The sequence below is a fragment of the Anarrhichthys ocellatus genome, unplaced genomic scaffold, assembly GCF_004355925.1.
Source record: "Anarrhichthys ocellatus isolate YVR2014 unplaced genomic scaffold, GSC_Weel_1.0 scaffold62, whole genome shotgun sequence".
NCBI lineage: Eukaryota > Metazoa > Chordata > Actinopteri > Perciformes > Anarhichadidae > Anarrhichthys > Anarrhichthys ocellatus.
The window spans coordinates 836,850-856,030 of NW_022280092.1; the positions used below are offsets into that span (position 1 = coordinate 836,850).

The window sequence follows — 19,181 nt, forward strand, 5'->3', positions numbered from 1 at the left end:
GAGAGAGAGAGAGAGAGAGAGAGAGAGAGAGAGAGAGAGCAACAGAAGAAAGAGAGACACTGAGTGGATAAGTTGCGATGCAGGCAGACAGTCAGATATGGCCGGTGCACTCAGCAGGATTAAAAAGGGCCTCGCTCTGCTCCCTGTGCTGGCTAAAGGCAGACATGGCAGGCCTTCTAATCCTCGCACCGTACTTCCTTGGCATGATGTAAGGGGAAGCCATACAACAACACATGTGCTGCTGACACACAGACACTCACTTATATTGACAACAATGACCAGGGACACACACACACACACACACACACACACACACACACAAGCATTGAAGGCAGCGTGGTTGTAAGACGCACTATAGGGTAGCATTAGAGGCAGCATTCAGGCTGGAGGCAAGAGGGCACATGTGCAAACACACACACACACACACACACACACACACACATGCACGCACACACACACGCCCATCCAGTCCCCAGACAGCAGAATGGATGGACGGAGCCACAGGGGTTGTGGTCAATAATGCACACATACACAACACCCTCCACACTCTATCTCTTTCCCCCTCTCCATCTTGCACACTCCAGGATCCCACTTTCCCCTCATCATACCCTTTATTCAAGGCTCCCTACCTCTTTTCCCTCCCTCCTTCCCTCTTTTGCTCTCTCTTAGCACTCTCAGACATCTCTTCTCACACTCAATAATGATACTTCCTGATGCATTTTTCTTCTCTCATTTTACCCACATCCACTTTTCCTCCCCACGCTTTCTTCCCTCTCCTTCCATTTCTCTCTTTTTTTTCTACCTGTCTTATTTTTTCCTTTCCCACAACCAACTAAACCCACGTTCAATTTCCCCTTCCAAATTTCCCTCCTCATTTCTCCTCCCTCTCCCTGGCTTTTCTCCCCTTTTCATCCCTTGTTGCACTCTTCCTTCTCTCGCTGCGGTCTCTTACCTATCTCTTTGGCGCAGACATAGTGGTATTTATGAGAGCAGCCTCTCCAACAGCAGCTGAGGGACGCCCCCACAATCTGGCACTTGTAGCAGCTCTGGGGTTAGTCAGACAAACGGACATATGGACCGAAAATCAACAAAGAAACAAACAAATTGACCGATGGAGGGACATAGGGATAGAGAGGGAAAAGAGAGGAAAAAGTGTCAAAATGTTAACGTCTCAAAGAAGCTGCATATTATTCCATTTAATTTTTAACTTAACTTAAGCATGCATACATTTCAGAATAGACTGTTTATTGCTATCGTACCGTTTGGACTGAGTTGTTGGAAGCCTCCCTCAGTCCGTATAGCCTCCCAGCTACCATAATTACCCCCTTGGTCCAGATGGCACAGTTTTCATGGGCCCAGTGCTCTTTAGCCTCTGCCTCCACTTGTAGCCTTTTGAACATGCTGTCACCACCCTCTTGATCACTTGAGGCCCCTGTGCTGATGGCCTGGAGCTGCTTCATCCTCCTGAACCTCTCTCGGAGAGTTAATCTTCGAGGACCACCCTCCTGACCCATCCTTTCTGTTCTTTCTCCTCGCCGGTATCGCCAATGGTGCCTGCTACTACTGCCCTCTTGAGCGGAACCCTCTGTATTACCCTCCTTTTCTGCGCTGCCCTCGCCCTCGTTCTTTGAGGAGCTTGGTTCTTCACTGCTGCTACTGTTGTCATTGGTTTTCTGCGACTCTTCCTTGACGGATTCTGTGTGCTCGATCGTCAACATTTTCCGTGGAACGCCATCCTCTGTGTAGTAGGGTCCGCACAAATCACCTAGGTCTCTGTAATTTGCTGGCTTTCCACACAGGCAACATGTGAGACACCTGTCAATTAGATTTCTTTTCACCAAGGGTCCTTGTAGCATGGCAGCAGTGTGTGGCACTACTTTTGCAACTGTGAAAGGATTCCTCATTCTGAGTATGCCCTTTTTTCTACGTCTCTGAAATACCACCGCATCCTCAGGCTTGTTGACTACGGCACACCAAGAAGAGAAGTCTCTGGAGTTGTTAATCCGTACATAAGGACAGAAAGACAGTTTAGAACTTTGATGGACTGGTTTGCGCCTGATTCTTTTCACAGAAATGATCTCAGTCTGTTTTTCTGATATTGTTACCACAGGACCCACGATACACGTTTCTGCGTTTTCCTTCTTTTCTATTTCCCTTCTTTCCATTTCTTCTTTCTCTCTCTCCTCTTTTTCGGCCCGTTCACATCCTGCAGCCCTTACTACTGCCTCAATAACCTCCATGGCGTCTTTCATCCCAGGTTTTGGCCCAGGCTTTTTGTGGACCTTCATTGGCTTGCCAGGAATCTGCTCTGCTGAGGCTTTGCCTCGTTTCCTCGGAGTTGGATTTGCGGATGGTTTTCTGCCTCTCCTAGGTTTCTGAATGAGTTCTGTGCTGGTTACCTGGGGGGCTTCTGTGATCTCATCTGCGCTGATTGGCAGCGGTATTGTGGACTCTGTGGGGGTTACCGTCTCTTCTACCCTCTCCCGTTGTTGTTCTACTGTTTCAATATTTTTCTCCTCAACTGTCTCTGTTTCTTCTAGAGGAGCTTGGCCCTTTCTTTTCTTTCTCCTCTGTTTTAGATGCATCTCATGGTTGTTTTTAATGGCCCTCTGCTTGGCTAGCCTTGGTGTTGTAACTATTAGGCTCCCTGCTTCCAAGGCTACGACTGAGGCATCTGTGCTCTCCACCATGGCCCATCTCTTCCTTTTAGTTCTGGCGGACTTGGTGGGAGCAGATGAGGCGCCTTTTGAGGCCTGTTGTGTCCACTCTCCTAGAGACCCGACTTCAACTGGGGCCTCTATTGAGCTCCAAACCTTGTCAGCTCTGACACCATGCTGTATCCCTGGTTTCATGTGTTCTTGTCTTGTCTCCTCCTTATTCACAATCTCTTCTTCCATCCCTTGTCTCACCTCCTCTGCCGTTGATGCCTCCTGACTCACCTCATGCTTTTCTCTTTCTTGTGCCATCTCCTTTTTTCTCAGTGCTCCTTCACATTGTTTCAGTACTTCCTGTCTAGAATCTATGCTTTTCACTTCTCCTTCTATCACCTCAATGTTATTTATGAGCATGGAGGGCTCACCTTCCTTTAAGACAAGTTGAGGCAAAGCCCTAACTGTCACATCATCCCTTAGATTGCTGTCCATCTGGGGAATTGGGAGGTGTTTCTTTGAGCTTGGAGATGTAATTTTCTGCACCATGGCCTCATATTTCTGTCCTCTGCCTTTGCGTGGTGGGAGAACTTTTGTTTTAGTGGGGCATTGAGGAGGCACCACAGGCACATCACTAGCGATGTCCGTCTCTCTGAGGTTTGGAGGAGTGTCTTTGAGTGGGGAAGTGACCACAGAGACTTTCTTGGGTGGCCCTCGCTTTCTTCTGGGGGCACGGACACCCTTCTCTTTAGGTGTAGAGACAACCTGTTCCACTAGAGGTGGTAAGGGTTTTGGTTTGGGCTTTGGACCCCTCTTTTTCTTTACTGGTGTTGTAGAAAGTTCTGGGCTAGGTTTCCGTTTTATTGGAAGTAATGTCTTTTCTTCAGATTGTTCTGTTAGGACAGGTGAGGCAAGTGGTGCAGGTGGGTCTGCTAGAACATCTGTGGTTTTGACTGCATTAGGAATGGAAGTTGGAGTTTTTTCCAGAGTAACAGGTTCCTCTACTTTTGGAGAATCATCAGTAGCTTTAATTTCTGTTAGTGTCTGGGGAAGAATATCTTCCCCTGTGACTTTTGACAGTTTTTCTTGTGAGGGCTTTCTGGATCTTAAGACCATGTTCTTACCCTCCTTCTCTGGAGCCTTCACTTCGTGTATTGCTTGTTTTTCGTCCTGGTTTACTGGTTTAACATCCTGGGTTACTTGTGATATTGAAGCTTTTGGGCTCTTTCTGGCCCTGCTTTGCTGTCCCGTCAAAGGTTGAATGGTTTCTTCTTGTTGTACCAGCTTTGCCTTAGAAACGGAGCCTTTAGGGCGACCCACTGAGGCCTTGATGTGTGCAGTGTCATCGAGGGGCAAAATATCTGCAGGCTTGGGTGCAGGCTTAGGTCCTGGTTTTGGACCTGGTGTTAGAGCTGGTTTTAGACCAGGTTTTGGCCCAGTTTTTGAACCTGGTTTGGGTCCTGGTTTTCGTTTCACTGGTGTCTCAATTTTCTGTGGCAGCTCTGATTCATTTGGCACAGGTTTTGGTCCTGGTTTAGGTCCAGGTTTTGGCCCGGGCTTTGGTCCAGGCTTAAGACCAGGTTTAGGCCCTGGTTTTGGACCTGGCTTTGCTCCAGGTTTTGACCCTGGTTTTGGTCCAGGTTTTGACCCTGGTTTGAGCCCAGGCTTCGAACCTGGTTTTGGACCTGGTTTTCTCTTCTCATGAGGCTCAACTTTAGGTGGCAAGTCTGGTGCATTGAATGAACGAGTGCACATTCTCGAACGAAAACCATCAGTTAGCATTTTGGGAGTCTGGCTCACAATAGATTCCTGATGAGTTAGGTCCATTGGATCCGAGAATAACACAGTTTTGCTTGGAGTCATGCAGGGTTTCTGTGTAGGCGAGGGGGCTCCTTCCTCTTCCTTTTCTCCCTCTCTCTCTAAGTTTAGTTGTCGCCTGATTCCCATACCTGAATGCATGATTCTTCTTCTGCCCCTTGCATGCTTACGTCCAAATGCCCTCGGCTGAGCAGATGGGGCCACAGGTTCTGGCTTGGCCAAGGGGGTCACTGCACTGGCGCAGCTGATGCCCGGCTCCATGTCTTCATCGCCTTTTTCGGGGGAGGGAGGAGTGTCTGCCCAGGAGGGGGCTGAGGGAAGTATCGACTTCCCTGGCAGCTGAGGAGAGTCTGGCTCCAGCACTTTAGCATCACTGTGATCAATACGATCCCTGGCCTGAGCTGGAGGTGTTGTCTTGTCATTGAGAGCTGAGAAGACTGGCATAGCAGACTGAGGCTGAGGAGCAGTGTCACCAATGGCTGACTCCCTTGCAGAAGCATCTGCTGCTGCTGTTGCTGCTCCTACATTTGGATGGGCAGGCGTCCCTGCAGGCTCGTTGTCAGTATGGAGCTCTGTACTCTGACTCTCTGTCCTGCTGCAGAGATCCCCAGATGACTTCTCTTGCCCATCTCTGTTAATGTGATCCTCAGTCGATGACACTTTCTCCCCCTCCTCCAGTTCCTCCCTAACCTCTACAGACAGAGGAGAGGACAGAGAATGTTGTTTCTTTATTTCTCCTTCTCCCTCTTCATCCGCTTCATACTGTACACCCTCATCCTCTTCATCCTCCTCATCTCGGCTCTCTCTCTTGTCTGAGTTGCTCTCGTCCAAGGCCTCAACTTGGGGGATTGGAGAGGTGTTCTCTGAGCTGTCCTCCTTCTCCGTGGAATATTGATCCTGTTCAAGGTCCCCCCTAGAAATGAAAGGCAATGTTTTCACTGAGCTCTCAGATGCAGTTGGAGACTCAGATTTGAACGCCTCTGATTTCATCTCATGGCCAAAGTGTTCCTTGTGGCTGGAGTCAGAGAGAGCTGCTGGGGACTGTTCAACTGAGTCTCTTGTATCAGGGTCATATTTGCTCTGGACCGTTTGGTACACTGTCTCCTTGTAGCAATAGCTTTTTTCTGTCATTCCTTTGTTAAGTTTGCTGTAGAAAGCCGGACATTTCTCTTCATCTGACCATTTCTCCAGATTCTCTGTAGATTTAGTTGTGTCTGAATCTCTCTCACTGTCAGGAGACTTATCTGTTGACACCTCCTCTTTGTCAGCTGATTTTTCTGTCCAGGCTAATTCTTCAAAATTCTCTTTGACAGGCTCGTTGATATGCTGTATATCTGAAGGGGAGTCCCTTTCTTGTTTCATTGGACTGGGGATTGTAATGCTTGTAGGAGACCTCTCATCGCCAATGCTCTTCACTGGAGTGTTCATGCCATCCCCTCCCTGCCCTGACTGACATCTAGGGTCAGGGGTAAGGTTGTGTAGACCTGAGTCTCCAGACCTGGTGGACATATCATCTGGAGATGTCATGGAGCATGAAGAGGCTGTGTCCAGGTTGAGTTGTGTGTTATTGGGAGCCTGTGCTGGACTTCTGCCCTGGCCACAGTAGTAGTAACCCCTCTCCAGTTGTTCATCACTACTGCTGGAGTAGCCTCCCTCATGGAGTTCCATGGGCATTGGCTGGTGTTGTGGGGTAGAGTAAGGGTCCTGCATGGGGCCTCCACCAACACTACCACCACCACCACCATCTGGATACGGAGGACTTTTGTACTCCTCACCCTTTTTGATGGATGCTCCGCTTCCAGCACTGCTGTTACTACCTCCACTGTTGCGCTTACCACTTTTCTTGTTGGCCACCAGGGCCTCTGAAAGCAGCAACTGCTGGACATTATTCGAGATGTTCTCTACCTGAGAGGTGAGGGCATTCAGGCTCCACAAGCTGGGGTTTGACAACAGCTTCTCTGAGAAGCGTTCTTTCATGGTGGGGACCTGCGGTGTGGTGGTGTAGCTGTGGGGAGCTGCATGGGGCACATTGGGTGAGGGGTGTGAGCGAGGGGGCATCAACATGGTATTGGTACTGGCTTGCTCCTGCATGCCAGCTGAAGAGGATGAAGAGGAGGAGGCTGCCCCAGGGGTCATGGGAGGTTGGCCATACTGGAATGACTCTGGATTGGTCATTAGTGGTGAAGGTGTGGAGCTGTATGAGGGGGAGCGTCCTAGAGAGCGTGCTGGAGAGTGGCTTGAGGAGGGGCTACAAGTCTGATAATACTGTTCCGGTGATCTGACAGACAGCTCTGAGAGACAGTAGTTTTGTTGGGGTTGGCTGTAGTGTTGGTATTTAGGGTGGGGCTCCTGGGGGTTGGTCATGGCCTGTAAAGGGGGCTGCTGCTCATAACTTCTGGAGGGAGGCTGCTGGTAGCCATAACTGTTCTGGGTCGACCTGTAACCCCCCTGCTTCAGATTGCTGTGGCTGCTCATTTGTCTGCCATATTGGGAATTTGGGGGAATGTTGTAACCTTTATAACAGTGGGGCATAGGGCTGCACTTTTCCATGTATGGCGAAGGAGAGGGTGAGTGCTGGGGGTAGTGAAGGTGACTCTGGGGGTACATGAGAGGGGAGGGGGCAGGGTTAGGGGGGTGGGGCTGATGGTGGGGGCTAGTATAGGCAGGGGTGGAGGGCTGGATGCACTGGGTCTGGGTGTGGCCCAGCATGTTCTGGTCCATGTACTGGGAGGAGCCAGGAGCAGGGGTACCACCAGCCTCTATACGCCCCACCATCTCTTGGTCATACTGTGCTAACTGGGCAGAGTCCTCCCATTTCTGCTGGAGGTGGCCCTCACTTATATACGGGGCTGAGTAACTCCCAGGGCCCATGTGGTTACTATAGCCCCCAGGAGCCTGGAGGAGCTGACTGGGGTTTGGTGTGGGCACTTTGCTTCCTCTGTAGGCTTTCTTGGCCTGAGAGGGTGCTGAGCCCCCATTTCCACTCCCATTCCCTCCACCATTGCCTGGGTAACCAGGGTAGGCTTGCTGGCTGTAACAGTCCTTGGGTCCTCCTCCAGTTACCGGTCCTCCAGCTGGAGTCATGCTCGTGGGGTTTGCCAGTGAATGAGCCTCATAGCCGGTTCTGCTGTGCCCGGGGCCTGGGTCTGGATGTGGACCGGGGCCTGGGAGCGGATGCTGGGGGTGGGGATGATGCGGGTGTTGTCGGTAGGTCTCCAGGCGGGATAATTCATGGGGCTCCTGCTGGTAGCAGGGTTGGTTGCTGTGGTAACCACCGCTGCGCTCACGGAAGGACTGCATAACTCCCTCCGTCTGCAGCCGGAGCTGGGAGGGGGAGGTGGTGAGGTGAGACAGGAAAGGGGGAAGGGGGGTTAGGGGTTCTGATGGCAGGGAGAGAGGGGGCGAGAGAAAAGAGAGACAAATTGTGAGGGTTAGTGCCGTTGAGCCGGAGGTTAATCTATCTTGCATTCTCTCCTTTCATGTTCGATGTCTAATTCTACTTTAACATCCACCTGAAGTCAAAGCTAAATTATTTCCCTCTTTGAGAACAATTGAAGACAACGTTTTTTACACAAACATTCAAACACACACAAGTATGCACATCCCGTTGATTATCTGGCTTTTTTTTTTACCAGATTTGAAGAAATTTGCCACGTGTATGTGTGAATCTGCATTCTTGTGTGTGTGTGTGTGTGTAGAAAATGGCCCCTAAATGGTGCCGGTTCCTAAATCGGCTTCAGCCTCTCAAGATGGAGGGGCAGACGAGTGATGCAGTCTCTGATGCAATGATTGACATGTCTGAGAGAGGAAGGAGAAAGAGAGAGTGCTGTGTGAAACTTAATTACTTATCAGTAATGAATAAGTAATCATAACAACCGCAGTGTGTATGTGCATTAATATTTAAGAGCGCATGATTGAGACCAGGCAAATGTTCAAACACAGCCGGCCGCAGCAATAAGATGACATCTGAAGAGCATCCGTGTTGGTCCATAACACTCTGGCTCTGAGTCTCAACTGAACTCATGTACAGAGCCTCTGTGGCTATTTAGCTTTCCAGCTGACTTTGTGTGATGCATTATTCATTGTTATTGTTTTGGATCAAATATGATCCCCAGACTTAGCCCCTTTTTTCTGAACACTCTAAGATATTAAAATGTATTTCCTAAACAAACAATGTAAAGCGACATTATCTGGTTTGTCTTTGATGCAGTGTTTCAAGAGCTTCAACTGAGCCCTCTTTTTGTTCTTCCCTCTCCTCCCAGTCTTTCCCTGCACAGATGCAAACTCCAATTTCCTCCAAGAGGAAGTGGGAAGTGTGTTTATGTGCATGCTTTCAGTATACCAGTAGGGGTGTCATAGAGTGTGTTTGTGTGTTTGGTGTGTTTCTTCCAGTGTATAAGTGCACGTGGCAATGTTTGTAATCTTTTGCCTGCTTATGTGTGTGTGTTTGTGAGTGTGTGTTTATGCATTCATACAAAAGAGAAGGGAAGAGAGGAGGTGGGAGAGCTCTGCTCTATAAAAGGAACAGAGTCACCTGGAGACAGAGCACTGAGTTTGGGTGCGTGTCCGTGTGTGTTTTTGTGTGTGTGTGTGTGTCAGCCGGTTCCAGCACAATATCCCGGCATCCAACCCACCCCGGGGACAATGGTGCATCCCACCAGACGCACAGTAGCATTATTCATCTCTGAAGCACACAGTGTGCGTGAGTGTGTTTGTGTGCGAGGATGCAAAGCAGTGTGTGACTATTGCGTGCATTCATTCTTGCGTGTATGTGAATGCGAGTGTGTGAGTGAGTGTAGGTCTCTTTGTGTTTATGTATGCAGGCCCACAGCTTTTGGCTGTCCCGTGAATACACACACACACATACACACCAAAACACACACCTATAGATTCGCCCGGAGATTCTCTGTCCTCCCTACTACCTTTCTATCTCCCCTGCCTGAAGACTCCTCGTGCTTCACCCGTGGTGGTGTGTGTGTGTGTGTGAATGTGTGTGTGAGGACACTTGTTTACACAATGACCTAAATAAGATGCTTATAGGGTACAAGGGGTGGGATTCTGCCAGACCAAGCTTGCCAGGCACAGCAGAGAGGATGGACTGAGGCGCACGTCACTTTTGGGATCCAGTGTTGTGATGCCACGTGTCTTTACATTTGTGTGTGTTTCTGACACATCCGCTCTTCTCCACAATAGCCTATTATGAAGAATAATTCATTGGATTTTTTCCTGTTTGTGTGTCTCTCACTAAAAAACAAAGCAAACAAGCCACGTAAGCCCTCTTCCCTATCAATTTACCTCACTCCTCCTTCTGTCCTTTCCCTCAAACACACAGGTGTGAAGGGCGTCTACATTCCTATCACGTCTCCTCTCCACCTCCACGCTGCACCTCCTCCTTCCACTTCTATCTTCCACAGAGAGCCCTGGCATTGTGGAGCCGGCCGACTGCTGTATTTGTGGATGCACCACGTCATGTCACGCTGCTCCCTGCCTCAGTAGGGGTCAGAGAGGAGAGAGGACGATGGATACATGCTGAGATCGCTGAATCCTCGCTGTTGATCTGTCCATCTATCAGTCTGTCTGTCTGTCCATTTATTAGGTAGCATTGATTTTGCTGCTGCTTGAGCACAGAGAAGGAGGGATGAAGATGAAGCAAACAGGCATCACTCACCGTCTGTCCTTCGTGTGCACATAGTACAAACACACACACACACACACACACAGTAAGATGTGTGTGTGTGTATTTTATGCTTTTCCCTCTGTCTTTCAACACAATGTTATCTCTCATCTCTACTTCTGTTTAAACCTCCTCTATCTTTCTTTTCCACACTCAGATCTGCTCCTCTGGCCCCGTGCCGTGACTGGAGAGGAGAATGGCAACGGGAGGGGGAAAACAACAAGGTGTTGGGGGTCTTATAGGAGGCGAGAGAGAAAGAGTCATTTGAGGCTGGGGGAGAGATTGAGGATGGGGGATGCTAGATGGACGCGATAGAATGATAAGTTTGAAGAGGAGGATGATGGAGAAGGGGGTACAGAGGACAGAGGAGGATAGATGATTTACTGAGTGGGCTTTACAACCTGGGCTCCTGGGAAATATGAGCTGCAGCAGCAATCACCCCACACGCACACTTTACGCGCACAGAGGCACATGCAAAATGGTAGATTGTGCGCAAGCTTACAAGGCAGTGGGGTCCATAATTAGTCAAACGCTTCACCACAACAGGCAAACATGAGCTGCTAGACGTGTGATTGATTGTGTTGGGCTCTGCCCACTTCAAATCTCATCAAGGCAGCTGCCTTCATAACCAGCTTCATTGTTAGCATAGATTTGTAAACCTTAAAGTGACATCACAGTTTGAATGTTTGGACCGTCAGATCTCCAGCATCAGAATGTGTCCGTCTGTACATCGCATATTGTCAGGAAGGAAGGACAGGAGGGACGGAGTGTAAGGGGGGAATGGAAGGAAGGGTGAAGGAAGAGAGGAGGGTGAATCTGATTGTTCCGCTGGATGGTTCATAATGCGCAGAGCTGCGACTGGTTACTGGCCCCCCCCTTCATTCTTTTTTTATCCTCTCTCCCTCTCTTTCATCGCATCATCTTCAGAGGCAGCTTGAGATGGGATTTATCTTCTTTCTCTCCACACACACACACACACACACACACACACACACACACACACACACACACACACACACACACACACACACACACAAACACAAACACACACACATAAGCAACATACATGCACACACGCAGACACAGACAGCTCTCTCGCATCAACACTGGCTCTGAATTACTTTCGCTTCAAATCTTCTTCCTGCTCTCTGTCTATCTGACACAAACAAACACACACATGCAAACGCACAAACACATACACACAGACCCACACACACACACACGCACATAAATGGAGGCATACAGTGGAAGGATGGAGCGTCTCCCTGTGTACGTTTTTACCTCCCCAGTCATCCTGGTTAATTATGCATGCAGAGGCAGTTTGCTGGGGAGGTGGAGCGGCCTGGGAGGAAACAGACACGCGCACACACTCACCCCATCACACATATTCTCAAACAGCCGCACTTCACCACCACCTCCGGAATCATCACAGCACCACGCACACCAAAGCTCAGCTCACATGCTCCTCGACAACCCGACAACACACTTGAAAATAACCCAAACATGCCACTCTTCCTGCCCCACCTCATCACACACACTCACGTCTAACACATCTGCCTTTAACACCCTGGTTAACACAGCACGCTCCAAAATAACACAGCAACCCTCCCTGCTGCTGCTCCCAATCAGCACGCTGCTATATCCCCCATCCTAATTACACACACTTCAATAAGGCAGCATTCAGATGCCTCCAATCTTGTTCCCTGTTCGGATCTGCCTGCATCCTCCCGTCTCGGTGGACTCTGTGCCCTTTTCCTTGATAACCGCAGGTTCAACACACTGGGAAAGCAGACAGACAGACAGACGGACAGACAGACAGACACACATCTTCCCTCTGTCTCTCTCCTCCTCTCTTCTGCACTGTCTGGCCAGGCTGTGTGGGTGGGTTCCTACCCAAGGGAGAGGCTTAGGAGATGGAGGAAGCCAATATCTGCTCTGACATTTGTCAGTGTCCCGTTGTCATGACACACAGCTGGAGGTCACGGGGGGGTCACCGGCAGCCAGTCTCATAGGTTATAGGAAGAGACATAGAGGGGGCGGAGACCGGCTGTTGACACTCACAGACAGACAGACAGACAGACAGAAAGATGGACACATAGCACTTTGAGGCTACTGGACAAGCAGCAAATAGACTTGATTGGAGGGCTGATGGCGAGGGAATATTGTGCACATACATTTCTAATTAATGATATAAGCAGTCTGATTATATTGAGCATGTTGCTCATACATTAAGTCAAACAAATGTAACGATTTCAATCAAATAACATCAGAAACATGATTGGGTATCCATCGTCTCCATCTGTTTGCCTATTATCATTCCCCAGTCCAACTCCATGTGATACACTGGCATCAACACGTTTCTGTATTGTCCTACCAAGTCATCTTCTCCCCTTGATTATATCCAGCTCGAGGTTTTTGTTGAAATCTGACTGAGCTGTGAGGCTGAAACGGCTCAATGGCATCTGAAACTGAGGGAAATGAGCCTTACCGTGGCCGATCTGGGAGACCATTTTGGTTCTGTGAGTGAGGCCAGTTAATGTGATGCAGGGTCTGTGTGTACGTGTGTGTGTGTGTGTGTGTAGGTGTGTGTGTGTGCGTGCGTGTGTGTGTGTGTGTGAGGTACAACTGTCTGATCTCTGGGGTTTAGGATGACTCATCGACATTTACAGGCATGGCACATCAACACCAACCACACACTCTATGCAGACATTACTCAAATGTATGAACCTGGAAGAAGAGAAGAGGGGAGTCTTCACTGCACAAACACAGACAGACAGACAGACACACACACACGCACACACTGCTGCAGCTTCAGCATGTAAGAATAAATAAAGGTCAGAGAGAGAGAGAGAGAGAGGCAGATGTATGTGTCTGTGAGCGAGATCAGCCACTACAGTTATCTACTTTGTGGTTTAGGTACAGAAATCCTATTTGGCTCTGAAAGCAGAATGCAGAGGCGATGTTATCCGTCTGTAGAACGACATCCTCTCCTTTTGCTCTCTTAGTCTCTGGGGTGAAAATAAAAGAATGGACATGTATGGACTGTATATCTTTCTATCGCCTGACAGGTTGGTGTTGTCCAATGACCTTTCCCAGTGGAAACAACCTCACACTGGGATGTGTTATGCCTTAAAGACAACAACAACAACAAAAAACCCCAAACAGGGTCTACTGTCACCATGGCAACGACAGAGCCACGCAGTCAAGTGGAAATCCTTGTGTATGCATGTGGCATGAAGAAATCACACACGTAAACCCGGTGAATGTGTTGAGGAGGCTGAGTCTGAGCGAGTGTATATAGAAGGGATATTTTAGGCCAAGATGCCACATAACACAAACACACTCATTTATGTAGCATGCTGGAAAGTCTCACACACACACACATGCCTGCAAACACACACAAACACACACACACACACACACACATGCTTGCAAACAAACACAATTAGATTGTAATGTTTCTTGACAGATTTTCAAAATAAAAGTTGGATTATGACGCTGACGAGGTTAATGTTATGCAATTCATTCAACTAAATTAATTGAATATAATCTAAAAAAGGAGTCTCTTAATTGATTGTTTAAAAGCTGACATTTCAGGGATACATTATTTGCGTTGTGTGTTATTTGATGTGTTTTCTGCCACAGATGACTCACTGTGGGGATATCGCCCATTGGAAAGCCCTGCTGTAGGCCTCTAGGTATTGTTCTGGCAAGCTCTGTGTGGAGATTTTCTTTTTCCTCATCGCTGCATCTTTGAGAACTACATATTGATCAGTTTGTCCAACACAAAAAAAAGAGAAAGAAAGAGACGAGTATGTGTTCAGTGATACACGATGCAGACTCAAACCAGCAGCATGAAGTTGGCATTCTACGCTCTTTTGAAAGACAAGCTTTGCTCCATCTACATATATCACTTTATATGCGTTGTAGGGCATAACACTGAATCACTTTCCCACTCAGCAATGGCTAAAAGAATCAGCATGTGGGCTGTGAAAGGACAAATCCTCTAGACCTATTTCTTTGAATATCTTTTTCTCTTTTTTCCAGACTTCTAGCCTTGACCCAAAATCATTCATCCCTCCCTTGCTCTGCTCCTCCGCACAACTCTCCTTTATCTCCTTTTCTATCCACCTTCCCTTTCTGTGTCTCCCTCTGTCCTTCAGCACGGTCACCTCCAGAGGGCACAGCTGCCGAGCGTTGCCCTTTGAAGGACTAAACCTGGCTTTGTTTACATGGTAAGAGAGCGCCGACACGGGTGGGAATGGAGAGGGAGAGAGAGAGGGATGAGTGAGATAAAATGACAATGGCAATCAAGCACACACACACATACACATCACATAGGCTCTGCTTGTTCCTAGCGGAGGTCGTCGGGGATACTTGGCATGTGACAAAAATCAAGCAAAAAGAAAACTGATTGCTCATTACCTGCTGTTTGTCTGTGTGCTTATGCGCAAGTGAGTAAATGTGAAGGTATATGACTACAAACATGAATCATTTTCAGCTTGTGCAAGCGTTTGATAATGTGCTCATACGTGCAAGCATTTAGCGTGAACATGCTTAATGAGAGCCTTCATGATCAAGCTTGACTGCCTGCAATGCCCCCGCAGTGTGTGTGTGTGTGTGTGTGTGTGGGTGCGTGTGCACGTGTGCGCGGGCATTGGCGTATTCCTGCTAACCTTCCAGAGTGAAGAGGGATGGAGACGTACAGACAGAAGAAGAAGAAGAACAAAGAGAGAAAGAGATGCTCTGTGGGTTTATGTTCTCATAGTATTGATAACCTCATCCATGCCCACACATTTATTCTGCTCTTTTCCCTACAGGTCTCTCTTTCTCCATCTCTCTCTCTCTTCCTGACACACACACACACGCGCACACACACACGCACAAACACGCGGGAGTTGAGGTCCTGTAAAGTGGGCCGCAGAGCTACTTGGTATTCCATCAGAATCCTCCAGCAAGGGAGACTGTGGAGCACAAGAAAGAAACAATGCAGGAGGAAGATGGGACGAGAGAGGAAGACAAAAGCACAGCATTCAGAAGCGAGTGTGTCGAGTTAAGTTTGTGAAATCCAATGTGAACGCTTATTCTAAACTTATTTCAAAAGCAGATGCAGAGAGGTACGTTATCAACAAAGGTGCTGAGTTTTGAGGTTGGAAAACAGACGTGAAATGGCTCATATCTAGCAGTGACCCATTTTAGTTTGGTCCAGCAAAGCTTCCTGCCACACAAGCACACGCACACACACACACGCATACACACTCATCTGCCCTTTGCAGGTAATGGGGTAGAGCGCTCCACTGAAGCAAAGGGAGCGGTGTTGGAGCAGGTTTGGTGTGACATCCCTGCTGGGGCTCATGGTGTTCCACTCCCATGTATTCGATCCCTCCACTCATTTACACGTACACACACTTATTCACACGTGTGCACACATTCACTCACACACACACACACACACACACACACAGATTTGCACCTGCTCCCTCTTTGTGCCACTTCGGTTCATCTAATTGATGATGCTGTGTCTCTCTCTAACACACACGCGCACACACACACACAGACATCCTACCTCTTCCTCTCTGCTCTCCTCCTCTCTGTGTCCTTTACGTTGTACCCTGTCCTCCAATGTCCTCTATCTTTCCTACCCTTTCCTTGCTCTGTAGCCACAGTGCAGCTGCTGGCAGTGCTGCATGTGTGTCTGTCTGCACATGTGTGTCTGTGACCTTGTCTTAGGTTAGATAGGGCAGGCGGCTTGTTGGTCTGGCACATTGAACCCATGGCCCGAAGGAGAGATTTGCAGTGGCGATGAGCAGCCTCAGATATTGTCCTCTGCAGCGTGTTTGTCTAAAAATAAGAATGTGTGTCTTTCTGTGTGAGGTTGCCTCCATATTATGCAAAAAGATGAGTTGTAACAAATGAATGCTTTGCTTTGAGGGACAGAAGGGATTACATTGCTTATGCATTCACCGGCGACTCATGTCTCTGACTTGCTCATATAATTATATCATTTGAATATTGAAGACATCAGGTTTGGTTTGTCTCTGTGTATGCGTGGTTATCTCACCCTGGCACACACATGCAGACACACAAATACTTAAGTTTTAACAGCTCACTAAGGTCTAGTTTTATGTGCTTACACCAGTATTCACATTCTCTTAAGAAAGTGCACTCTGATCAAAGAGAGAGAAAGAAAGGGCCTGCAACAGTGCCATTAAAGGAGAAGGTGTAGAAGTTCCCATAATGCTTTGGGGGATATAAACAGGAAGTATGATGGTGCCATGGAGTCAGTTCAAAACAAGTGCTCTACAACCATCCGGTGCTGCAACTTCAGCCCCATATTTTTAGCCCATATTTGTTAACATTTTGGCTGATTTGCACCATTCGGAGTATGCCGAATTGACTATTAGCAGTTCCTGTTTGCAATGTGCCCATGGAGGTGCAGACAACTACCACTGGGTTACTTTTGACACTGAAGAACAACTTAAAATGTGACGATTCGAAGGCAAGTTCTGGTGTTATAAGGAGTGTCTTTTTTCCACGATTTCTAAGCAGATTTACGAACGTTTATTTGCGATAGACATCGAATGTAATCACCACCAGAAAGGGTAAGTCACACCAAATCTAAAAATATGTGTATCGTGTATGCGTGTTCATATATGACGGACCTATCACTCCGGGAAGGAGTGTGATTTTTAACTTAAATTGAGGGTATTCGGGCGCTTATCCTCTACGACTTGTGTGACGGTAAGCTGTTGGTGAGCGGGTCAAATCAGACGGCCAGCCTACAATAACTAACTAACCTACTGTTGTTTGTAGAGCACCTGCTTGCACCTGTGCCTTAATCTCACATGCGTTTTCAACGTGAAAACCTCAAGGTGTAGACGGTGGGAAATAAAAGCCCCACACACTGCTTTTAGGTGTGTATGCATGCAAGTGCATGTGTTTATCTTTGCCTTTGTGTGCACTTGATAACAGTCATTCTCCTTGGATTCTTTCAAAAATAAAAAAGAGCTATGTCTGTATTTGTGCCTCCAAGCATCTTCCCAGAAGGTGTCCTTGATGGTCTGCTCTCTCCTCTATACTCTCCTCTCCTCTCAGCTGTTACCTGAGAGCCAGACTGGGGAATACTTTACTCCATCTGCAGACGCAGACAGACCGACACTAAAAGGAGGCTAGCCACAGATACACTGATGGCAGATAGCTGAAATGAGAGGAGGACAGCAAGAAGAGATCGAGGAGAAGACGACATATGATCCGATAGGGCCGAAAAGAGTAGGAGTATGGAGGGCAAATATGGAGGAGAGGAAGAAGCAGATATGGGGAGATTGGGAATAAATGGAAAAGACTGATGGGATAGGTGAGAGAAAGTGGAGTGACGAGAGAGGGAAATATGAGAGGGTTAAGAAAAAGTGGGAGAGAGGGGAGGTTAGTGGCGACAAGTGAAGGAGGGTGAAGAGTAGGCCTACAAGAGAGGCGATGAAAAGGCAAGAGTGAGGGAGAGATGCTGCGAGATCAAGGGAGCTGGGGGAGAAAAAGACAGGGAGTGAGAAAGGGAGATGTAGAGAAAAGGAGAGGAGAGGATGTGAGATAGAGGGCACGGAGACAGGGAGAGGAAGAGTGGGAGGGAGAGATAGATTGAAGCTGTAAGATCAAGGCAGATGTGAGGGAGGATGGAGGGGGGGAGGGGGGGCACGGGCACAGCGGTGAGGCGAATAGAGAGATGCAGGGAGGAGAGGAGAAACGGAGATCGTTATCGCGGGGCCGTGCTGCCTATTGATTTGCGTTAGTGTCTCGAGCCAGTGAAATAACAGCGGTGCTGGGATGCAGACTCCCTCGTCATTAGCAAACACGGCTCTCAGGACGCCAGAGTGTGCAGCGGGCGCGTGCGTGCATCCTCGTTGGTGTGTGACCATATGGCACGTTTGATGTCCACATGATTGAGACCATAAGAGAGTAGTAAAAACAAAAAACAAAGTAGAGAAACAGATGACAAAGTTATAACACTTTATAGAAGAAAGAGACAGATTGGAGGAAGGGAAAAACAGATTGAGGGAGTGACCAGCAGACTGTCAGAGTGAATGATTTGGAGAAAAAAAAAAGATGCTACAAAAAAAAAGAAGCGATCATGCCATGATTTCTCAGGTGATACATCTCTCACTTCAGGTGACAGATCCATCGGTCACTTCTCACAGGTAGATTAAGAGAGACAAACATAGCTTGTCTTTTTTTTCTTTTCTCTGTCTCTCTCTCTCCCTCCCTTCACTCTCTTTTCCGCATGTGGCGCAGTGTGGTGGCAGCAGTGGAGGTGATGTGTGAGGGAGTGTGTCTCGCCAGGGACCAGGGAAGTGTGAATATGGCTGTGGAGCTCTGCCAAACTGAGCCTAGGAGCCAGGGGGGAGGGAAGGAGGAGGAAGGAGGAGAAGAAAAGAGAAAGACGGAAAGAGATGGAGAGAAGGAGGAGGAAGAGGGGGAGATGAAGAGGAGAGGGGGAAGAAAAAACTCCATCCTTTGTTCTTCGTTGATGAAAGGAGGAATTGGATCCTCTACTCCCACTCCTGCTTTCTCTCTTGGTGATGAGCCTTGATGTGTTAGGGTGAGCGAGCGAGCAAGAGACACACACACACACATTCACACTGCTGCCTTATTCCACTCAACTAAAACCCAAATGACTCCTCGCTCACTAATTAAACTTTAATCTCCAATAGCGCGCAAATTACCTGCCACGCAACTGAGCGCTGAACTTCAGGGATACAGGGAGAGAGGGAAGCAGGGAGGGAGGGAGGGAGGGATGGACGGATGAAGGAAAAGAGAGTTAGAGTGAAGGTCACACTACACCTGCAGGAGACAAAAGTATTTCTCTCCCTCTGTTTCTTCTCCATATCCTCCTTATTTACACGTACATCTGTGCCGTTATGTCCATGTGTACCAGGCACTGTAGCTGTAAATGGAGCAGACAGCCGAGGCCCCACTCTCTGAGGCAGTCACTGTTCCCTCTCTCACCTGAATGTTATCACACACAGACACACACACACACACACACACAC

General features: G+C 48.3%; 1 protein-coding gene across 2 annotated transcripts in view; it reads right to left on the minus strand.

Moving 5' to 3' along the window:
• The window catches only part of rai1 (retinoic acid induced 1), a 15,476-nt gene extending 4,316 nt beyond the window's left edge, over positions 1 to 11,160 (minus strand). Inside the window, exons 1-2 of one of the 2 annotated variants that reach the window (XM_031872181.1) lie at positions 1,260 to 11,160; positions 953 to 1,046 (exon numbers count right to left, since the gene is read on the minus strand). In XM_031872181.1, the coding sequence (XP_031728041.1) occupies positions 953 to 1,046; positions 1,260 to 7,934 (6,769 nt within the window). In that variant the 5' untranslated portion in view covers positions 7,935 to 11,160. The remainder of the gene's footprint in view (positions 1 to 952; positions 1,047 to 1,259) is intronic. The other variant, XM_031872182.1, reaches the window with a different exon arrangement.
• Between the last annotated feature and the right edge of the window lie 8,021 nt (positions 11,161 to 19,181).